Source organism: Pelodiscus sinensis, chromosome 19 (assembly GCF_049634645.1).
Source record: "Pelodiscus sinensis isolate JC-2024 chromosome 19, ASM4963464v1, whole genome shotgun sequence".
NCBI lineage: Eukaryota > Metazoa > Chordata > Testudines > Trionychidae > Pelodiscus > Pelodiscus sinensis.
This window is the reverse complement of record NC_134729.1, coordinates 17,448,021-17,467,368: the sequence shown is the minus strand read 5'-3', so window position 1 is coordinate 17,467,368 and position 19,348 is coordinate 17,448,021. Positions and strand designations below refer to the sequence as shown.

General features: G+C 55.1%; 1 protein-coding gene and 1 long non-coding RNA gene across 7 annotated transcripts; one reads left to right on the top strand and one right to left on the bottom strand.

Moving 5' to 3' along the window:
- Positions 1 to 186: 186 nt before the first annotated feature.
- PCSK4 (proprotein convertase subtilisin/kexin type 4) lies at positions 187 to 19,011 on the bottom strand. Of its 6 annotated transcripts, none has more exons than XM_075902701.1 (15): positions 18,346 to 19,011; positions 14,996 to 15,100; positions 14,139 to 14,234; positions 13,263 to 13,391; positions 10,969 to 11,045; positions 9,695 to 9,783; positions 6,828 to 7,000; positions 6,109 to 6,321; positions 5,800 to 5,900; positions 4,428 to 4,549; positions 4,054 to 4,171; positions 3,410 to 3,589; positions 2,708 to 2,832; positions 1,987 to 2,080; positions 187 to 1,335 (listed from the first exon to the last, which is right to left on the bottom strand). In XM_075902701.1, the coding sequence occupies exons 1-15, from the start codon at positions 18,700 to 18,702 to the stop codon at positions 597 to 599; spliced, it is 2,718 nt and encodes a 905-aa protein (XP_075758816.1). In that variant the 5' UTR covers positions 18,703 to 19,011; the 3' UTR covers positions 187 to 596. The 6 variants fall into 6 exon arrangements, with proteins under 6 accessions (XP_075758816.1, XP_075758817.1, XP_075758819.1 ...); XM_075902702.1 differs by having other exon boundaries at positions 4,428 to 4,531; positions 18,346 to 19,010; XM_075902703.1 differs by having other exon boundaries at positions 710 to 1,335; positions 1,987 to 2,106; positions 18,346 to 19,005.
- LOC142818995 (uncharacterized) lies at positions 1,326 to 15,002 on the top strand. The gene is made up of 4 exons (XR_012896681.1): positions 1,326 to 2,096; positions 4,056 to 4,342; positions 13,955 to 14,118; positions 14,211 to 15,002. It is a non-coding gene; the product is annotated as an uncharacterized LOC142818995 (long non-coding RNA).
- Positions 19,012 to 19,348: the final 337 nt, after the last annotated feature.

Below are 19,348 nucleotides of genomic sequence, written 5' to 3'. Positions count from 1 at the left end.
CTGCCTCCCTCGGGGCTGCCACGGGGCAGGCCTGGGGCCAACTCTGCAGCCGCTGGCAGGTGAAATGCCCGGACAGGGTGCCTGCTTCCTGCACCGAAAGGCCGTGACCCTAGCGACCTTGGGCACTGCAGGGAGGGCTCCTGGCAGAAACAGCCTGGGCACCAGCCTCGGCACAAAATAAAATCGTGTTTCTACCTCTCCCGGCCTGTGGCTCCCCTCCCTGGCTGGGCGCTCCTGAGGGGTCTTGCAGCAGCGCGGGTGGGAGCTGGCCCAGAGCCTCACAAACAGCGGTGCCATTGCGTCCGACGGGCAGCGGGCACCGCGAGGCCCCGGGCTGAGGGGCAAGTCTGGGTGTGGGGCCGTGCTGGGTACCACAGGGCTCTGCGCACCAATCGGTGGGGCTAGCAGCCCCCACTTTTACTCCCCTGGCCAAGCTGCGTGGGCTCACAGCAAAGCCGGCCCTCGAGGCATCCAATGAGGGGAAGGCCAGGAGCCTGGGTGGCAAATCGCCTCTCAGCAGGGCCGGGGAAAGCAAAGGCAAACACACCCGCCGGGCAGCTGAAGCAGCAAACCCCCCCCCAGTCCTGCTAGTGAAGCTACAGGACGGGAGGGAGCCCCTGTCCCGTGTCCCCCCCCCCCCCGGGATGCGGGCCAGGTTGTTCCGTGACTCCCGTCCAACCAGCAGGCAGCAAGAGAGAACAGGTAACTCTGACTGGCCACAGCTGATTTATTTCCCAGGCATGGGGGCGGAATCCAAAGACCAGCTGGCAGCAGGCTCTGGGGCTAGCAGCAGGGCCTGGGCTCCGTGGCCAGCACTGCCCTCCGCTGGGGGCCCGGGAGCCTGCAACTGCCCTGGCTCCTTTAAGCAGCCAGTCCCTCTGGGGCGAGTGCCAGTCTGCCTGCCCCCTCCCATGCCAGCAGTGGGGGGCAGCGGGTGGGGGCCCCTGTGCTGCCTGCGGGAGGCGGCGAGGGCCAGCCCGTGGTAGGCGACGCAGAGCAGGCCCACGAGCAGAGGGCCCCCGCCCAGCAGGATGGCCAGGAGGAGGAAGGCGAGGTGCTGCCGGTGCTCGGCCACCGGGCTGGGAAAGCGAGCGGCGAAGGCCGGCGGGGAGCAGGAGTGGGAGGGCTCGTGGAAGGTGCAGGAGGGCGGGCAGGCGGTGCAGTTGTTGGCCGTGGCCCCCCGGCAGGTGTAGCAGGACGGGTGGCAGGTGGCGCAGACCTGGGCGGCGTGGGGGCTCCCCTCCGGGGCGGGGGACCGCTTGGATCGGTTGTAGAAGCGGGGAGGGCAGTAGGACAGGCAGAGGTGCTGGAAGGCGTAGAAGGGGCTGGCGCATTCTGTGGGGAGAGGGGCACGTTAGCGTGAGCACCTCCAGCTCCGCACTGGGTCAGGCTGCGATGCAGCCCCCTCCGGGGTAGCACAGAGTCTGACGTAGAGGGGGCTTGCAGCCCTGACGGAGGGGCCCTGGCATGGCTGGCGCCCGCCCGCAACAATAGGGACCAGGCTCAGATCCCAGACGGTTTGGCGCCTAGCTGCCCGGGAAAGTCTGGGCCTTGGCGTTTAAGGTCTCCTCCCAGACGTGGCCACGCCAGTGACCTCTCTCTGCAGGACACCGGGGTAAGTGCCAGCATTCGAACCCGGGCCTGCAAGGATTCGAGGTGGGTTTAGTTCCAACCTGCAGCCTGGGGCACCAGGGCACCCCGGGGCTCAGGGGAGAGAGAGAGGCAGGCGGATAAGCAGTGGCGCGTTCCTGGCGCCTGAGGCGAAGGGAGGGAGGACAAGGCTGACATGAAGCCCTTCCCCAAGCTCACCCCAGTACGACAAGGGCCCCTTCCCAGGCGAGCTGAGGCGATGCCGGCGGGCAGAGCGCTCCCTGCCCGGGGGAGGGCAGGTGTCGGGAGAGCAGGCCAGAACCCTTCACTTTGCTCGAGGGCTACTGCGGAGTGAGTCTGGTGGTGCCGGGGCTGGACCGAAGGAGGATGACTCACCCTCGCACGCCCCCGTGGCGTCCCGCCTCGCACACTCGCTCACGACGGAGGCTGCGATCTGTCTGGCCATCATGTCCTCGTCCGTGCCGTACAGCTGCAGGATGAAGCTGGTGAGGAGCCCTGCGGGGAGGGGAGAGGGGAGGCTTCAGACTCAATGCTGGGGAGCCCAGGACGGACCCTAAAGGCCGTGAGTAGCCTGCGAGACGCCCGCACGGGCACATCCCGGACAGGCTGGCCCCAGGCACAGCAGGGCGCTGCAGGTGGGCCCTGGGACCTCCGGGTGTGGGCTGGGCTGGTGAGCCAATGCCCCGGCGATTCACAGCCGCAGCCCCGCCTAGCGCTGAAGGCACCACCTCCTTAGCGCTAACCCCCCCAGCGGGGTCAGGAGCTCAGCCCCGGCCCTGGGGACACGCGGTGCAGGAGACGGGACAAACGGGAGAGCAAAGAAGGGTGCCCAGGGAAGGGGAGTCACTCGGGCAGAGTGTTCATGGGGAGAGCTGGGGGTGGCCACGGATGCCTGTGGGAACTGTGACTGCACCGTCACTCACGAACCCAGGCAGAGACCTTGCTGCCTGGAAGTCTGCTGGCCCACAGGGGATCATCCCTCTAGGTCTTCACGCGCATCCCTGCAGCAGCCTGAACTCTGGGTCCTGACCGCCGTGCGCTCAGAGGAGCGGCTGCAGCCGGGCTCCTGCGTCAGGCTGCATGACCTGGGGCTCACCTGTGTTGTAGGGATCCCCCTTGTTCTCCAGGAAGAGTGTCCAGGTGCCCCGGGGGTCCTCGTCCCAGAAGTGCGTGGACATGAAGGACCAGTCCTTGTAGCCCTGGGTGCTGGTGTCGTAGGGCCTGGCGGGGGCGAGGGAAGGGACACGCACAAACCCGTCAGCCGCGAGATCCACTTCGGAAACTGCAGCCCGCCCCGAACAAGTGGAAGGTTCCTACGACGGCAGCTTCAAGCAGCTCCGAGCCGGAGAGACCCGGCTGCCGTAACCCTTTGCCTTTCTGGCAGAGTAGCCGGCCCTGTGGGGGGACGCTCTTCTGGGCATACGCAAGGGGCAGGAAGGAGCCTTTGCCCCCGTTAGGACATGTATGGTGGAGGCTGGTGGCTTCCACTGAAGAAGTCGGCGTTGGCCACCGTGGGAGACCGGGTACCACGGATCCGTTCCAGGGTGGCAGGGCTGATGTCCCCAGTGCCACGGTTCCAGGCAGACACACAGTCTGCCTCATCAACAGGGCCCACCCCCTCGCCTTCAGCAACATGCGAAGGGCAGGATGGTTGTAACCCTAATGCCTGTTGGCGACCCTCCGGCGGGGTGTGACCCCAGGCTGAGGACTCCTAGCACAGCCTCGCGGCTCCTTTGGAGCCAGATGGGAATTCCCTGGCTTTAAATCGCCCTGGCCAGGGAATTCTGCCTACCCTTACCTGACGGCCACCAGGGTGGAGGTGGTCCCCATCGGGCTGCTCAGAGAGATGGCTAGATCCCCCCTCCTGCTGTAGCTCAGGGAGACGCGGACCTGGACGTGCTCCAGGGAGCGGATATGCCTGGCCCTCCTGAGGCAGGTGGAGACGTTTTTGCTGACTGTGAGTTTCGAGCCTATCTTCCTGCCAGGAGACAAGAGGAGCAGGTGAAGGCACCTGCCCCCGCAGGGGTCCCAGAAAGCCAGTGGGACGAGGCACTGGGGAGTCTGCTACCAAAGTCTGCTACAGTGGAGTCCACAAAGGGACCAGCATCAGGCCTGGTGTGTCCAGCAAACGGCAGCCGAGGATGGGGATCACGCTGGGGGGGAAGGGAAGGACCCCCCAGGGGCCCCAGCTCTAGTCTCCACCCCCATGAATCTGAGGGATGCTAAATCTTTGCAGCAGCGGGAGCCCCGGAAGCGCTGTGGCGTCTGAACGTGTCCAGCAGGTGCTTGAGGCCTGGTTCCCAGTCCGAGGGCTCCTGTCCGTCCTCCGGACGTCGTTCCTAGCTCCTGCTTTGGGCACGGCAGGGCTTTTCCGCCAGGATCCCCTCCCCCCACCCCCGCCCAACGGCAGGGCTCCGATTCCAATGAGGTTTCTTTTCTTACAGGGGCGCGGAGATAACTTTGACCGAACACTTCCTCTGGGGCCCGGTCGGCGTCCACTTCCTGGCCAGGTCCACCAGATCCCCAGCGTCCAGGAGTCCGTAGCCGTAATGGTGGCTCACTGCAAAACACCCCCCCAGCCCAGGGAAGGGTCAATGGGCTCCAAGGCTGGATGGCTGAGCCATGACTCCCGGGAGCTTTCTGCTGCCAGGCAGGCTGGTGAGAACGAGCTCTTAGACCCCCCAGCACGCAGGGAAGGGGCAGGCGGCCTGGATGCTGCGGAGGAAGTCGGGTAAGGGCCTCAGACCTTTTCTTCGCTAATGCCGCGGCGAGCGGGAATAGGATCCCCGGGTCCCGAGCCATCTGCGCCCACTCACCTTTGCGTCCGACTCCGGTCAGGGCCCAGTCTTCTGCCTGCAGGTGGGCGGGCTTGGAGGCTCTGACCACGAGATGCTGTATGTCGCGCCAGGTCAGCGCCGGGCTGGGGACAAGGAGGACTCTGGGAAAAGAGGTCTCCTCTATCCACAGGCTGATGTGCCTTTAGGGGTCTAAAAGGGGGGGGGCAGGGGGTTCCTGCACATGCATCCACGGGCACTGTGATAGGATCACAGGATACTAGACTTGGAAGGGACCTTGAGAGCCATCAAGGCCCGTCCCCTGCCCTCCCGGCAGGACCAAGCACCATCTACATCCTCCCTGACAGGTGTCCGTCCAACCGGCTCTTCACTCTCTCCAGTGATGGGGGCTCCACACCCTCCCTTGGCCATTTATTCCGGTTCATGTCAGGGCAAAGCTTTCTCCAGCCGGTCCCTGCTTGGCCTCCGGTGCTTTGGGGAGGCTGCGTTTCAGAATAGATAAGCTGAGTGCCTAGGGTTGCTGGATGGTTTAACCAAAAATACTGAAACACCCCCCCCCCCCAAAAAAAAACCAAAAAACAAAACACCGGGGGAAAAAATCTGTTGAAGGGGGAAAAAGAGGGGGAGACCAAAGTTGTTGAGCAAATATAAGAAAATAAATGACTAAAACAGCATGGCCCCTTTAAGTGCGGCAGAGTCAGAATAGGGACAGGAACAGCGGAGGGGTTGAGCACTAAGACCCAGGAAAGGCTTTTGCTTCCCCTTGCTTCAGGTCTTTAGGCTTTTTGGCCAGTGGCCATCTTGTTTTCTTCATCGAGCCAGAAAGCAGCTTCCCTGCAGAACCAGGTAAGTAGGTGGGTCTGGGAGGGGAAGTCCGGGGGCTAGGCCTGGTTGTTGAGTGTGTGGAGGGGTGCCAGGGGTCGGGTATTTTCGCCTCCTGGCAGGGAAACCCCCCCAGAAAATACCGGGCATTTGAGGTGTCAGTATTTTCTGAATAGTTTTACTGGACAGGAGGCGAAAATACCGGACTATCCAGGTATATACTGGACACTTGGCAACCCTATGAGCACCTGTACTTCATTTGCTTCTCTCAAGGGGTCTGGTTAGGGCAGATGGTGGGGTGGACACCCAGGCGTTCGGACTGGATGGAGACCCATCAGCTGGCTTCCTTGAGGCAGCTGGGAGGGGACACTAGATTTGGGCCCCTGGAGAGGAGGCTGCACAACCCACCTTGCTGTGAGCTATTTTGCCCCCACTGGATCCGGCGTTTGCTTGTGTTGGCGTGACGGGGAGCTATTCTGGTCCTAGCAGACCCCCTCGGGGTGGAGGCTACGTGTGAGGCAGGGGCAGCCTTAGCAGGCAGGAGTGCAGTGTGGACGCAGGTTCTACCTACTTGGCCTCCAACGCCAGCGCGATCATCCCTGCAGCCAGGGGGGCAGAGGCCGAGGTGCCCGTGTGCTTGTCGGTGCAGCGGTGCCGCAGATCCGTGGTCACCTGGGGAGAGGGGGTGGGTTAGGAAGCCCTGGAATTGGCTGAGAGGCGCCAGGACACATTGAGTGCGGCAGCGTTTCCTGGGTTGGAACTGGCCTGGATTGGCTGAAATTCACGGCAGGACTCCGGAGCCAGCAGGTTCCCCGCTGAGCCGCCTGGAGGCTGGGGCCCATCCTGCCGCCTGCGCGAGGGGCGGGCAGAGGGGACTCACAATCTGCTTCTCGCCCTTGGTGCCGCTGCTGTAGGTGGCGGTGAGGGTGGAGGCGCAGGCCTCGCTGTACCAGGGCAGCCGCCCGTTCTCGGTGGCGCTGCCCACAGACAGGGTGTAGATGCTGTTGGTGTAGCCGTCGCAGTTGCAGTTGTCATAGCGGAGGCCGCCGTTGCCGGAGGCCCAGACGAAGAGCGAGCCCAGGCCGCCGCGTCCCTGCGGGGAGGGGAGCAGGCAGGGGCTGGTGAGAGCTGGAGGGGTCGGCACAGAAGCAGGGGTGGTAACAGGGGGCTAATATGACACAGGACTCCTCCCAACTCACGTGGGGACCCCCGATACTGACATGCCTCCGTCCTGGCTCCAGCTGACCGTGTTTCCATGGAAACCCAATGTTACGGTGCAGCACAGGGGGGCTATTTTGGAGGCTGATGGGAGTAAACGGGAAGGGCGGGGCTGGTACCCACATTTGTTCGTACTGGATCAACGCCAGGCTCCGGCTAGCTTCACCGTTAGCAACAGGCTGGCTCCGACGCTTCAGTAGAAGGCAAAAAATAGCCGGCAGGTACCAAGCACCCAGAGCTGGGTCATTCCCGGGGGGCAGAATTCCTCCCCGAACTGGCCCATGACGCCTTGCTGGGAGCTGCCTCCGTGGGGGGCGGGGGCCAAGGTCTGTCCCACGACACACACCCCTTCCTGCCAGAGGCACCGAGCCAGCCACTTACATTCGCAATCCCGCTGTAGAAAGCTTCCAGGGCCAAGATCCCGGGGCCGTCCACTGTTTTCCCGTCGTCCTCCGGCCCCCAGCTAGCGCTGTAGATGTGGATGTGCTGGGGGTGGAAGCTCAGGGACTGAGCCTCCACAATGTCCGTGATGGGGCCGTCCAGCATCCTCACACCTGTGGGGCCAGGGAAGGGAGGGCGGCGAGAGCAGAGGGCTCAGCCAGCCAGAGACCCCCCTCCCACTCCAGCTCAGGCCGGCGTCTCCAGCGGGATGCATAAAACACTCCTCAGATCCTGTCCCCTTTTGCCCCTTCTCTACTTACGCTACATCGATGACATCTTTATGATCTGGACCCATGGCCAAGAAACACTGGACACGTTCCACAGAGACTAACAACCTAAACCCCACCATCAATCTCAGCCTGGACCATTCTACACGAGAGATCCATTTCCTGGACACCACAGTACAAATCACCAATGGAAAATTAGACACCACCCTCTACAGAAAGCCCACTGACTCCTACAGTTACCTACATGCCTCCAGCTCCCATCCAGAACACACCATGCGATCCATCGTCTATAGCCAAGCCCTTAGATACAATCGCATCTGCTCTAATCCCACTGACAGAGACCAGAAACTTCAAGATCTCTACCAAGCATTTTTAAACCTCAATTACCCACCCAGAGAAATAAAAGAACAAATTGAAAGAGCCAGACGAATACCCAAAAACCATCTACTTCAAGACAGACCTAGGAAAACCAACAATAGAACACCACTTGTCATCACCCGTAGCCCCCAACTTAAACCTGTCCAACGCATTATCAATAAACTAAAACCTATACTGGAACAGGATACTACACTCCGAGAGGCTCTGGGAGACAGACCCATAGTCTCCTATAGACAACCACCTAACTTCAGGATGATTCTTACCAACAACCACAGGACATATCACGCTAATACCAACCCTGGAACTTTCCCTTGCAACAAACCCCGGTGCCAGCTTTGTCCACATATTTATTCTGCTGACACCATTATTGGACCTAACCATGCTAGTTACAAGATCAAGAACACACATTCCTGTTCATCCAGAAGTATAATTTATGCCACCATGTGCCTAAAGTGTCCGTCTGCTATGTACATTGGACAAACGTCTCAGACACTTCGCCAAAGAATCAACGCACACAAAACAGACATAAGACTCTCACAGAGAGAAAGCTGTTGCTTGCCATTTCAGCCAGACTGACCATTTCCTCAATGACCTTAAAACATGCATATTGCTTCAAAGAGACTTTAACTCCAGACTTCAACGAGAAGCTTCAGAATTGTCATTCATGCTTAAATTTGACACTTTGACTGTGTCTAGACTGGCCACTTTTTCCGGAAAAACTTGCCAGCTGTCTACACTGGCCGCTTGAATTTCCGCAAAAGAACTGATGATCTCATGTAAGATTGTCAGTGTTTTTGCGGAAATACTATGCTGCTCCCATTCGGGCAAAAGTCTTTTTCCGAAAAACTTTTGTGCAAAAGGGCCAGTGTAGACAGCAGAGATTTGTTTTCCACAAAAAAGCCCTGATTGCGAAAATGGCCATCGGGGCTTTTTTGCGGAAAAGCGCGTCTAGATTGGCCACGGACGCTTTTCCGCAAAAAGTGCTTTTGCGGAAAAGTGTCCTGCCAATCTAGACGCGCTTTTCCGAAAATGCTTTTAACAGAAAACTTTTCTGTTAAAAGCATTTCCGGAAAATCCTGCCAGTCTAGACGTAGCCTTTATGTATGGGTTTAAACAAAGACTCTAATTATCTCACCCATTACAAAGATAGCTTCCCCAATTCTCACCCCTAATGTCATTACCTCCCAGACACCAACCTTCCCCCCTCACCCCCACTCTGTTCTAAAATTTGATTTGTCAATTTCACATGCGTTCATTTTTTTGATTGTATCCCTTTGGTATCTATAGTTGTGCTGATTTTCTTCCACATATTGATCCGAGGAAGTGGGTCTGGCCCACGAAAGCTCATGACCTAATAAACCATCTTGTTAGTCTTTAAAGTGCTGCATCGTCCTGTCTTTTGTTTCATCCTAACCAACAGCTCTTCTGACAGGCAGAGGCAGCTACCTGCAGCTAGAGGGCGGATCTCCTCGGAGTCGCAGGGCTCCACTGATCCCTTTCCAGCAGCTAAGGGCTCCCTCTAGTGCTGTGCGAGGCTCCAGCTTCAGGCGCACTCAGCACAATGCCCTGGCAAGGATCAATTCCTTCTCCACAGGGTGGGGAGGCAGGGATGGTGGACTGACTCTTTTACAGGGGTGAAGGGATCTAATTTTCAGATCTAGCGAGCACCTGTTACTCCCACTGGCTGCAAATGGACAGGGAGCCACTTGCTCCTGCTGCAAAAAAATCAATTTGTCAGGCCATGGGCCTTGCTCCAGGCTGGGGTGGCTCCCATGGGGGGGCTGAAGGTTTGTCCCTGTGGTGGGAGGGGCTTGGCTCCTGTGAGGGCAGAAGGGGACGGGGCTAAGGGCTTGCTTCCCCCAGCCCGACCTCCACCCACCACCCATGGATCAGGCCCTAACGGATTTGTCCACAACCGTGCAGTGTGTAATCGGCAGAGCTGGACTCAGAGTTCAGCAGTTCCTGCCTTCAAGTGCTGTGCTGAATCCATTAGCCGGTGCTGCCTCGGAGGATAGGTGCGGCTGGGTGGATGCAAGAGCTTGGTTTGAGATGCCAGTAAAACTGTGCTCATGCAGTACAGCCTGGCCCCGGCTCTGGAGCTGTGCACCCCCTCTCCCCCGCGCTCTGGGCAAGGTCTGGGGGCTCCCTTCCCAGGTACCCTGCTACCTGAGAAGCGTCACTCCAGGGAAGCAGGCTGCTTACCTCCGATTTTTGCATTGTAGGCGACGCCGACGCCACAGAGTCTGTTGTTGGCTGCAGCTGCCACCTCTCCGGCACAGCGCGTCCCATGCCTGATGGACAGGGACAGAGAGGAATCACCACAGCCATATAGGCCAGCCAGATTCCCGCCCTGTGCGACGCCTCGCCATGCCAACCCTGACCAGCAGCTCTTTTCTCCCTGGAACATCCCATTACAGCAGGGACGGTCCCTCCTTAAGTTACCTGGGGGGGTCGCTTCTGGGTCACGGTTAAGTCGAGTTAAGTGGGGCAGTCGGTGGGAGGACACAGAGAGCCACCGAAATCACCCAGCGGTCGCCCCCTCCCCCCCCCCCCGCCCAATGGCCCAGGTGGCATAGCCTTTGGTCACTGGAGCTATGTCTATACTACAGAGTTTTTGCAGAAAAACAGCTGTTTTTCTGCAAAAATTCAAAGCGTCCACACCACAAGTGTGTTTAAGAGCAGAGGGGTTTTTCCAGTGTAGGTATTCCTCTTTCTAGGAGGAATAACTCCTTTTCGTGCAAGAGCTCTTGTGCAAAAAGGTGTGTGTGGACGGGGAACGGGTTTTTTTGGTGCAAAAAGAGACAATTGAAAAAAGCATCGGTGCCCTGGTGGCCATTCTGTAAACAGCAATCAGAGTTTCCATGCAGACGGGACGCTCTCTTGAACAAAAGCGTATTGCTTTTTGGATGCACTTTTACAGTGTGGACGTGCTCTTGTGCAAGACGTTTTTGCAGAAGATCTCTTCCACAGAAAGCTTCTTGTGCAAGAAGCCTGTAATGCAGACAGAGCCTGGGAGAGGAGGAAGGGCCAGAAGTCAGGTTCAGACCCTCCTAATTGACTCAGCTGGAGAGCCAAGGTCCTGGGCTCTCTGGGCTACGTAGTGTCCTGTGTTCCCACACTGAGCCTGCCAGACCGACAGCGCTATTGTAGCATCTTTACTCCAGCGGAGACGCTGTTTGGGGTCATGGCCTGAAAGGGACTCAATCCTGCTGTGAGGGGAAACAGACACAAAGAGGTAGGAAGAACCATCTGGCTCCGTTCCATGAACACGCCTGCTTGGTACCACCAGCCTTTCACTGGGCCGGGACAGAGTCCACTTCCGCCTGTCGCTGCACGCGAGGCGTGAACCTCATGACACATCAGGAGGACCCAGGTGATGAGTTTTGCCATCAGAGAGAGAATCCCCCGGGCAAGGGGTTCAGATCCGGATCCCCCGAACAGCAGCAGCTCCTCCCCGGTTTGCTGCAGGAACTCACCGATTCTCGTCCCAGAGGTTGTAACGAGGCTGCGGGTCGGGATCGTTGCTGTTGAAGTCGTAACTCGCAAGGGGATCCTGAAGCAAGAGGGAATGCGAGGGTGAGAAGGCCCTGCTTTAGAAACAAAAGACAGGACTATGCAGTACTTTAAAGACTAACAGGATGGTTTATTAGGTGATGAGGTTTCGTGGGCCAGACTCACTTTCTCAGATCAAATTGTGGAAGAAAATTGGCACAACCATATATACCAAAGGGATACCATCAAAAAAAGTGAACACATATAAAATTGACAAATCAGATTATAGAACAGAGGGGGCGTGAGGGGGAAGGTTAATGTCTATGAGATAATGATACCTCCCCCCCTCTGTTCTATAATCGGATTTGTCAATTTTACATGTGTTCACCTTTTTTGAGTGTATCCCTTTGGTATATATGGTCGTGCCAATTTTCTTCCATAATTTGATCTGAGGAAGTGGGTCTGGCCCACGAAAGCTCATCCCCTAATAAACCATCCTGTTAGTCTTTAAAGTGCTGCATAGGCCTGTCTTCTGTTTCAGTAAGACAAAGACTAACACGGCTACATCTCTATTACTGCTTTAGAAAGTGAGTCTGAGTTACGGGGGATAGCAGACATTTTCTGGAACGCCTAAACAAAGCCCCCCGCCAGGCAAAGCAGCAGCCTCTGGGTAGCATTCTGCATTGTGAGTGCTCTTCACAAGTGTTTGCACGTGCTCCCGTGGAGCACTAGTAAGCAATATCCCAGGTGTTAATCCCGGGAAAGCCTATGACCAGTGTTGGAGGGCAAACGAGATGAGCCGTTGCTTCTGTCCTAACAATCTATTAACTTCTATTGGAAGGACAGAACAACCGGGATTACCTAAAGCTACTCAGTAGCAGAGCCAGGATTAGAACATGGCCTCCCGGCCCCTTGCCCTACGCTCAGTCCACTGGGTTACTGCCTCAGTGATATTCAGACAGAGCAGTCCCCTGCCCCTTCCCGGTCAGCCATCAAGAATGAAGATCTTATCTGCACACACACCAACAGTGCTGGGTTAATGTAAAAGCTGTTTATTGAACAGGATTGGATTCAATCAGCGCAGCTCTGTAGACCGCTAAGCCCAGTTTTATCAGCTTCAAATTACACGGATAGAAAACTGGTTTAAATCCACGTAGAGTCCTACACCAACTTACCCTGGCTTGCCAAGGGCTGCTTAGAATCACACTTTGGGCTAAACTGATGCTACTCTGAGCATTGGCTGGAGTGTTAGACTATCTAATACTCTACAAAGAAAGTTGGTGTCATTAGCCCCATTTTAGATGCGGGGAAATGGTGGCACAAGGAGATTAAAAAGTCGGTTGCTAAAATAGAAGCCCAGTGTTCTGAATCCCATCCCAGTGCTCTGACCATTAGTCCATGCTGTCTCTGTGGCTGGGAAGGAGAAGTCAACTCAAGACCGGTGCTATTGAGAAGACATACGAGGTTTACTATAAACGATCACTTATTAAGGAGATTCAGTTGCTTTTTTCTCCATTGGATTTCTGGCCATGCGCGGGGATGCAGCTTCCTCTAATGACATCTCGTGTTTCTTTGGGCTTGGGCATTTCTTTTATCGGAGCCATTTCAAACTGCTGATATTTCCCTTGCTGTCAATCCAGCCACCCAACGTGCTGAGGTCCTCAGAGCTGAGCCCCGCCACCCCAGACTAAAGGTCCTTTCCCAGCTGCTCCTCTCCCTTGCAGGGAATAGGCTGAAAAGAAGCAATGGGCAGGGCTGGACCGAGCCATTCCGGTGCCCTGGGCAGACAGGTTACTTGCGCCCCAGGTTGGGAGAGGGCTCATGTGCAGCCCCGCCCCCGCCCGGCACGTGGGGGAGGGCACGTGGAGCTGGCGGCGGCAGGACGCCCAAGCCTGGCTCGGCCCAGCCTGGCTACTGCCACTGGCGTGCAGCCCGGGCCCGCTCGGGGTTGGCTGAGTCTGGTCATGCAGGGCCCCACGGCCGCAGGGGGAAGGGCGCTGCTGGCCGGCGCTGCGGAGGTTAACGCGGCCCCCGCCCTGCAGCCCGCGATCCGGGAGCTGGGTACACGGCACATGATGGTAACTATAAGGTGCGTGCAGCGCAGCGCCCCTTATAGCTGCCATTAGGCGCCCCCCATAGGTTGGCGCTCCAGGCAGCTGCTTGGCTAGCCCATGCCTTAATCTGGCCCTGGCAATGGGCTATAGCTGACTGATCCCAAGCTACTTGGCTGCGGAGGGCGCAGCACTGAGATGCCTGGGCAGTCTCAGGTCGATCTTACGTAGTTGGCAGACAGATCCGGGTGGTCCCTTTCCAGTCCGTCATCCAGGATGGAGAGCACCACACCCAAGCCGGTGTACCCCTTGCTCCAAGCCGTGAGGATGTTCAGGTCTGGATGGACGTCATTGTTCTGAAACAATAAACACACCAGCTCCGAGCACAGTGGTCCCCTCTGGACTGTGAGCTACAAGTCTCATTTAAGAATCATAGAATTGTAGGACTGGAAGGGACCTCAAAAGGCCATCCAGTTCAATCCCCTGCATTCAAGGCAGATCTAAGTACTATCTAGACCAGGGGTGGGCAATAACACAGTTGAGGTCCCCCCTGGCAGGCTGCCACTGCTATATTTACCTGCACCTCTCCAGGTACCGGCAATCGCAGCTCCCATTGGCCAGGAACACAACCAATGGGAGAAGCGGGAAGTGGCGTGGACCAGAACACCACTTCCCACAGCTCCCATTTCCTGGGAGTGATGATCTGTGGCCAACAGAAGTGGCAATCACCCGTACCTGGCGAGGCGCAGGTAAATATAGCGGTGGGGATCCACCAAGGGCTACCCCTATGGGACTGGATCCAGTCTGCAGGCCGGTATTTGCCTACCCCGACAGGTAACTGTCTAACCTGCTCTTAAAAACTTCCAGTGATAGATATTGGTCTGCTTTATTATCAATATGATCCCTATTTTACCTCTAGGGCATGCAGTGGCGACGTGACTTCCTCAAGCAATCAGAGCAGAAGCCAGGAAGCTCTGGCACCCAGTTGCCTGCCCTAACCACTAGAGAACACTTCCTTGCCACCCACTAAAACAAGAGGATACGGTAGCGGAGTAGAGAGGAGGATCCGGGTACCAGGAAGAGGTAACCATATAAATTCTTACCATGTACCACTGTTTATGGAACCAAGGATCTGTTGGCACTACAGCAATGGTTCTTTTTGTTCGCCTCTTCAGTGTTTGCTGTTCAAACCAGTGGACCTAGATGGAGAGAAGTCACCCTTGTTAATGCCAGGGAAAGCTGCTCGTTCTTCGTCTGTCTACTCCTAGTGACGGATTTCACCTCCCGTTGTACATTTCCCATACCAAGTACACCTCCAAGCTTGGTGGAATGGCCATTTTAATCATACACCTGGAGGTTTTCTGTAGCCATTGAAGTAGATCTCACGTCCTGATGCTTTCATCTGTGGGGGCAAAATACTAACAGAAAAGATGCTCTATTGCTTCCTAGTTCCGAAGTCTGTAACAGACATTTTAAATGACGGGGTATCAAATGAAGGAGGAGATCTTTAAAATACATCCAAGGTTTGCCTCGAGAGCTAGGAAAAATAACATTTGCAATCACTCGTGATAAAAGGACGAGTGGTCCTCAGGCTACAGATCTGATTATCCGCTGGGACCAAAGAAGCCCCTCCACTAAACAGACAGTGGATAGTAACATGCTATTAGTTCTTTTGCTTTCATCTGAAGCAGATGTCAGGGATGGGTAGGTGGGGCCCTGAATTCAAGACAACATGCTGGTTTGATAGCACAGCAATGCCACTCAATGGGTGCCTGATCAGCAGTATTTACACATAACTGTGGGAGCCAACGATATCCTCAGTATTTAGACATAGCCTGTGCTATGCAGGCGGCCAAACGAGGTGCATACAAATAGCTCCTGCTAGCCCTAACATCCCACAAGCACATTTTCGAGCAAGCTGCAATTCTTTTGTGCTTCCCTCAGAAATCACACTTGTCACCTTGGGCTCTCTTTTCAGATGCACATGCCAGCCCCAGTGTCTGTTCAGGGATTTCTGCACCATGCCTCGGTGTTTGAAATGGTAATAGTGATCCCCTTCAATTATCTGCAGAAAGAAGAGTTACACATAAGGCTTGGACACAGGTGGCAACCAGAAGCCACCAGGAAAATTAACCACGTATGCCATTCAGCATAACAAAACGCAGGATCTGGCATTATCTGCATACACAGGCTCAATTTTTCCTCCCTGTAAGCACTCTGTTCTGTTTTCTACTATATATTTTAGAGAGTCTGTTTGATCAAGAACGCCTCTGAAATGGTAGGATCCAGGACCACCAAATTGGGTATCCAGCTTCCTCTTATCATAACTTAAAGCAACGTAAGGGTTTGACTGTGCCAGGAAAACGGGCTGTACCTGGAATGGGATTGCTTCTAATAAAACCAAACAGAAAAGAGACAATCACCAGATCAAAATTGATATAACCAAGCAAATGTTGAAAGAGGCTGAACCAAGATGAACGAGAAAAATAGGAGGAACTTGGAATTAGATTGCTTCTCCCTCAACCTGACAGACAAAAGATAAAATGGAGAAATCTGGCAGAGTGCTCTGTTTTGGCACAGCTAAATCAGAGCTTAAGGTTTGAAAACTAGAAGAAAACATTACTGGAAACCAAATGGACCTTAGTCCATTTTTGTCAAAATATAGTGAAGGATAAAGAATTTACAGGGTGAAGAAAAAAATATACACTTGATGCAATTCTCATTTAAAAAAATATACTAAAAATTAAATGGAAAAATGTTAATCCCTTTTTTAAGAAATCTGAATTAACTCCATAAAACACTGTATTTTTAAAAGTACAATCATTTAAATAAAACATGTGCATTTTCTTTGTATTTTAACAAAAAAAAACCACCCTTAATTGAGTTAAGGACCATGGCTTTATTTTTTTATCTGGCCCATTGCATTAGCAATTTCATTTCTACCTTTGCCTGTATGATTTTAGAATTTGTTTCAGAGTAATTGAGAGCTAATGGAGATCAAGCTGCCAACCGCTAGCTCACTGGGGTGGGTCCATCCATTTTCCATTTTACTCAATCACAGGGCACTACGTGAAACCACGGTGAGTGTAGAATGGAATTTTGTTCTCCCCAAAGGACAGGCTCCCGGCCCTGAAAACACCATCCGTAGGGAGCTGGTTTCACAACTAATTAGCAAAAGCTGTCTTTTAAAGCGAACAAAGCAAGACAAGGATCTGCACAGCCTTTTAAATATTTGATGAGGCCATTTGGCTGCTGCAGCAGAAAGCTAGGAAAAGGTACAGAGGTAGAGCTGATAAAGGGGCAATCCTTGTAACGTCAGATTACAAGCCCAGATTCTCTGTTTAAGAGATTAAAAGGTTTTGTGGCAAGTTTCAGCTCAAAACTAGATTATCCATGCAACTAAGTTACCCTGAAGACAGGCCTACACAATAGTAACAGCAAATGGTTGTTACTTAGCAAAGCATTACATGGATAATGGTTAGGTGGGTGACTGAAATATTACCTGGTCACAGTCATACTGTGGAGAAAAAAAACAAAAACAAAACAAGGAAGGGGGCAAACCGATGTTCAACTATCCAGACTCAAGGCGAATGGAAAGAAGGGAGTGATCGCAGGGTCTTCTGAAATAGCGCAATGTAGAACACCTAGTACTGTATAAAGGACAGTTAGAAATCCTAGAGTGAATTCAGAGAGTGACTTGAGAGGAATCAAAAAGAAGGGGCAAAAGAGGAGAATGGGATTTGGAAAGAAGTCAGAATAAGGTGACATTGAATTGGTGGGACATCTAGCACCAGCATGCCTCCTGCCTAGGGTTTTATGAAGAGGGCAAGCCATTGTGTGATCAAAAAAAGCTCCGTGGAGGATGGCTAAAGTGTCGGCAAATCAAGGTGGAGCTTGTTTTGGTACAACCGAAGGTTGAACGACAAGGTGGGGAGGGGAGGCCATTTGTAACCAAACTGCTGGTTTTCAAAGCCTAAAATGGGTTATACAGACAGAGAAGGTGAATTGGATCTCTTGGTTGACAGCCCGTGGCCAGAGGATGGTGGCTGTGGGACATTTAGAACTAACAAGAGATAAAGCTTTCTTTCAGGTACCTGTCCACTGGCAGCTGGCTTCGTGTTAGCTCATGTAACTGCATGCTTTTCAGGACAGTAGCTGTCATTTACTAGATGTTTGTACAGCACCTAGCACAACAGGGCCCCAAATCTCAATCTAGGGACTAAAACACTTAAATCTAAATAAAAAGGTGCAGAGAATGCATCCAGAGAGACCAGGGACCAGTGAAGACGGCCATGGACTGCAGTGTTTGAAAAAGCAAGAATTCCGTTATTATTACATGATTAAAAGTTTCAGGGACATGTTTTCATTAGTCTTGGATTTTTTTGGTAAAAGCACCTCTTTTTTTAAACCAAAACTTAATTATGGAGCCAATCAAACTTGTTTTCCCTCTTCAATTGCCACTCACTGCAAATCCCCCGGTGGCAGAGAACACGCTCAACGTCCGTGGTATTTTAAACAACCTTGCTGTCTAGAGCTTCTCTTTAAAGATGCATTTGCCTCGGTTGTCAAAGCTGTATGCTTTTAGCTGGAGCTACCGCATGAGGGGGAATTGGTAATGATGCTAGTATGCCCTCATCTAAAATAAAAATAGATCCGGATAAAAGCGCCTCAGATACAGACGTGAGAGAGAAAACGGAGAGGGAGGGAAGGAAAATGGATACAGAAGAGACAAGCTAGGCAGGAGGAAAAGATTGCCACATCAAATGGCACCAATGCAGGGGTGGCTGGAAGCCTCCTACTTAGTCCTGTGGCCTGCACTGTAATTTCACGGCTGGTATAGTCAACTGGAATGGCCAGCCAGAGAGCTCAGACGTCTGCAGCAGGGCAGCCTTTCATCAGGCAGCTCCCTGGCTCTCTCCAGCAGATTTTCCATCAGGGGAACAAACGTCGGGGTGTTTTTCGGGGGACGGGGGTGCATCCCTCATCGGGGTGTTTTTCGGGGGACGGGGGTGCATCCCTCTGCAAGCCCCCGCTCTTATAAACACCCTTCTTTCTCTTCCACCCCCCCCCCATTTCTTGGGGAGGGCCTGTGGAAGAGGAATTCAGGGGGAAGGCGGGGGGGGGGAGATTTGGGGGGCAGCCTCTCTAGGAAAGGGGGTGCTGGGGGGGGACACAGGAGCCTGGAATAGTGGGGAGAAAAGGGCTGCTCCCTCTCCAGCTGCTGGGGCTGGGGGGGGGGACTTGCAGACTGCCCCCCCACACTCCTCCCAACTACCCCCCGCCCCGGGCAAGTAGCCCCCCCGCCCTCACCTGCCCCAGGCAGAGCAGCCCGTGCTTGCGGGCCAGGCGCTCGGCCTCCCGGGCCCCCGCGGGCACCTGCACCGCCCAGCTGCTCAGGTAGACGGTGAGCCCGCCCCGGCAGCAGGAGGCACCGGCCAGCAGCAGCGAGAGCCGGAGCCAGGCCGCCGCCCCCGCCATGGCTCCGACCGGGGGGGGGGAGCAAACGTGGGGCTGCCCCCTAAAAGGGGCCCTTAAATACCCCCCCGCCCGGGATCTGCGGCCTAGCGCTCCGCCTGAAGCCGGGGCCTCGATTTTGCCTCTTTCCCGGGCACGGGCAGGGCTGCTGGGGCTGCCCCGCGCCACGTGTTCACACCCCGGGGTCGCCATAGCAACCGCAAGCCGCAGGAGCCGGGGAACGACCCCGTCGGCTCACCAACAAACTACAACTCCCAGGGGGCTTTGCGAGTAGGGAGGGGTGTTCCTTGGCTAGACGGCCTTCTGGGAGTTGTAGTTTTTTTTTTAAAGCTCCAGGCGCGTGTGAGTGTTTCCTCCTGCCCTGGGCTGGTGCGTGCCTGGCTGGAGCTTTTCCTTTTGCAGCAGCCATTGTGTAAATGTGTATTATTTAATTGAATCCAGGTAGCACCTGGGGCTCTCCAGTTATTGCTCAGGCCCCGCTGTGCAAGGTGCTGTATAAATGCACAACTAAAAGCCAGTCCCTGCCCCTAGGAGCTTACAGTGTAAATCAGTGTGTGCACCCCAGCCCCTTTGTTCGGCTCTTCCCTCTGCTTGTTTGCCTTCGTTCCCGCCAGCTCGGGGCCCTCTCCTCTGCCCCCTCTCCTCCCCCCTCTTGCCCCTGCCCCTCCCTTTGCCTCTGATTCCCCCTTCCCCTTCTTTTCTTCTGCCCCCAAACCATCTCCCCCCTCTTGCCCCTGCCCCTCCCTTTGCTTTGCTCCGCTCTTCCCTTCCCCCCTCCTGCCCCATCTCCTCCCCCTCCTGCCCCTGCCCCCTCCCTTTGCTTTGCTCAACTCCGCTC

Excerpts from the sequence above, each read along its gene's own strand:
- PCSK4 (XM_075902701.1), bottom strand. The coding sequence starts at position 18,702 with ATGGCGACCCCGGGGTGTGAACACGTGGCGCGGGGCAGCCCCAGCAGC. Across the intron at positions 5,901-6,108 it reads CCAAGGGCGAGAAGCAGATT|GTGACCACGGATCTGCGGCA; the intron begins GTGAGTCCCCTC and ends CCCTCTCCCCAG. Across the intron at positions 3,590-4,053 it reads AAAGTTATCTCCGCGCCCCT|GAAGATAGGCTCGAAACTCA; the intron begins GTAAGAAAAGAA and ends GTCTCCTGGCAG.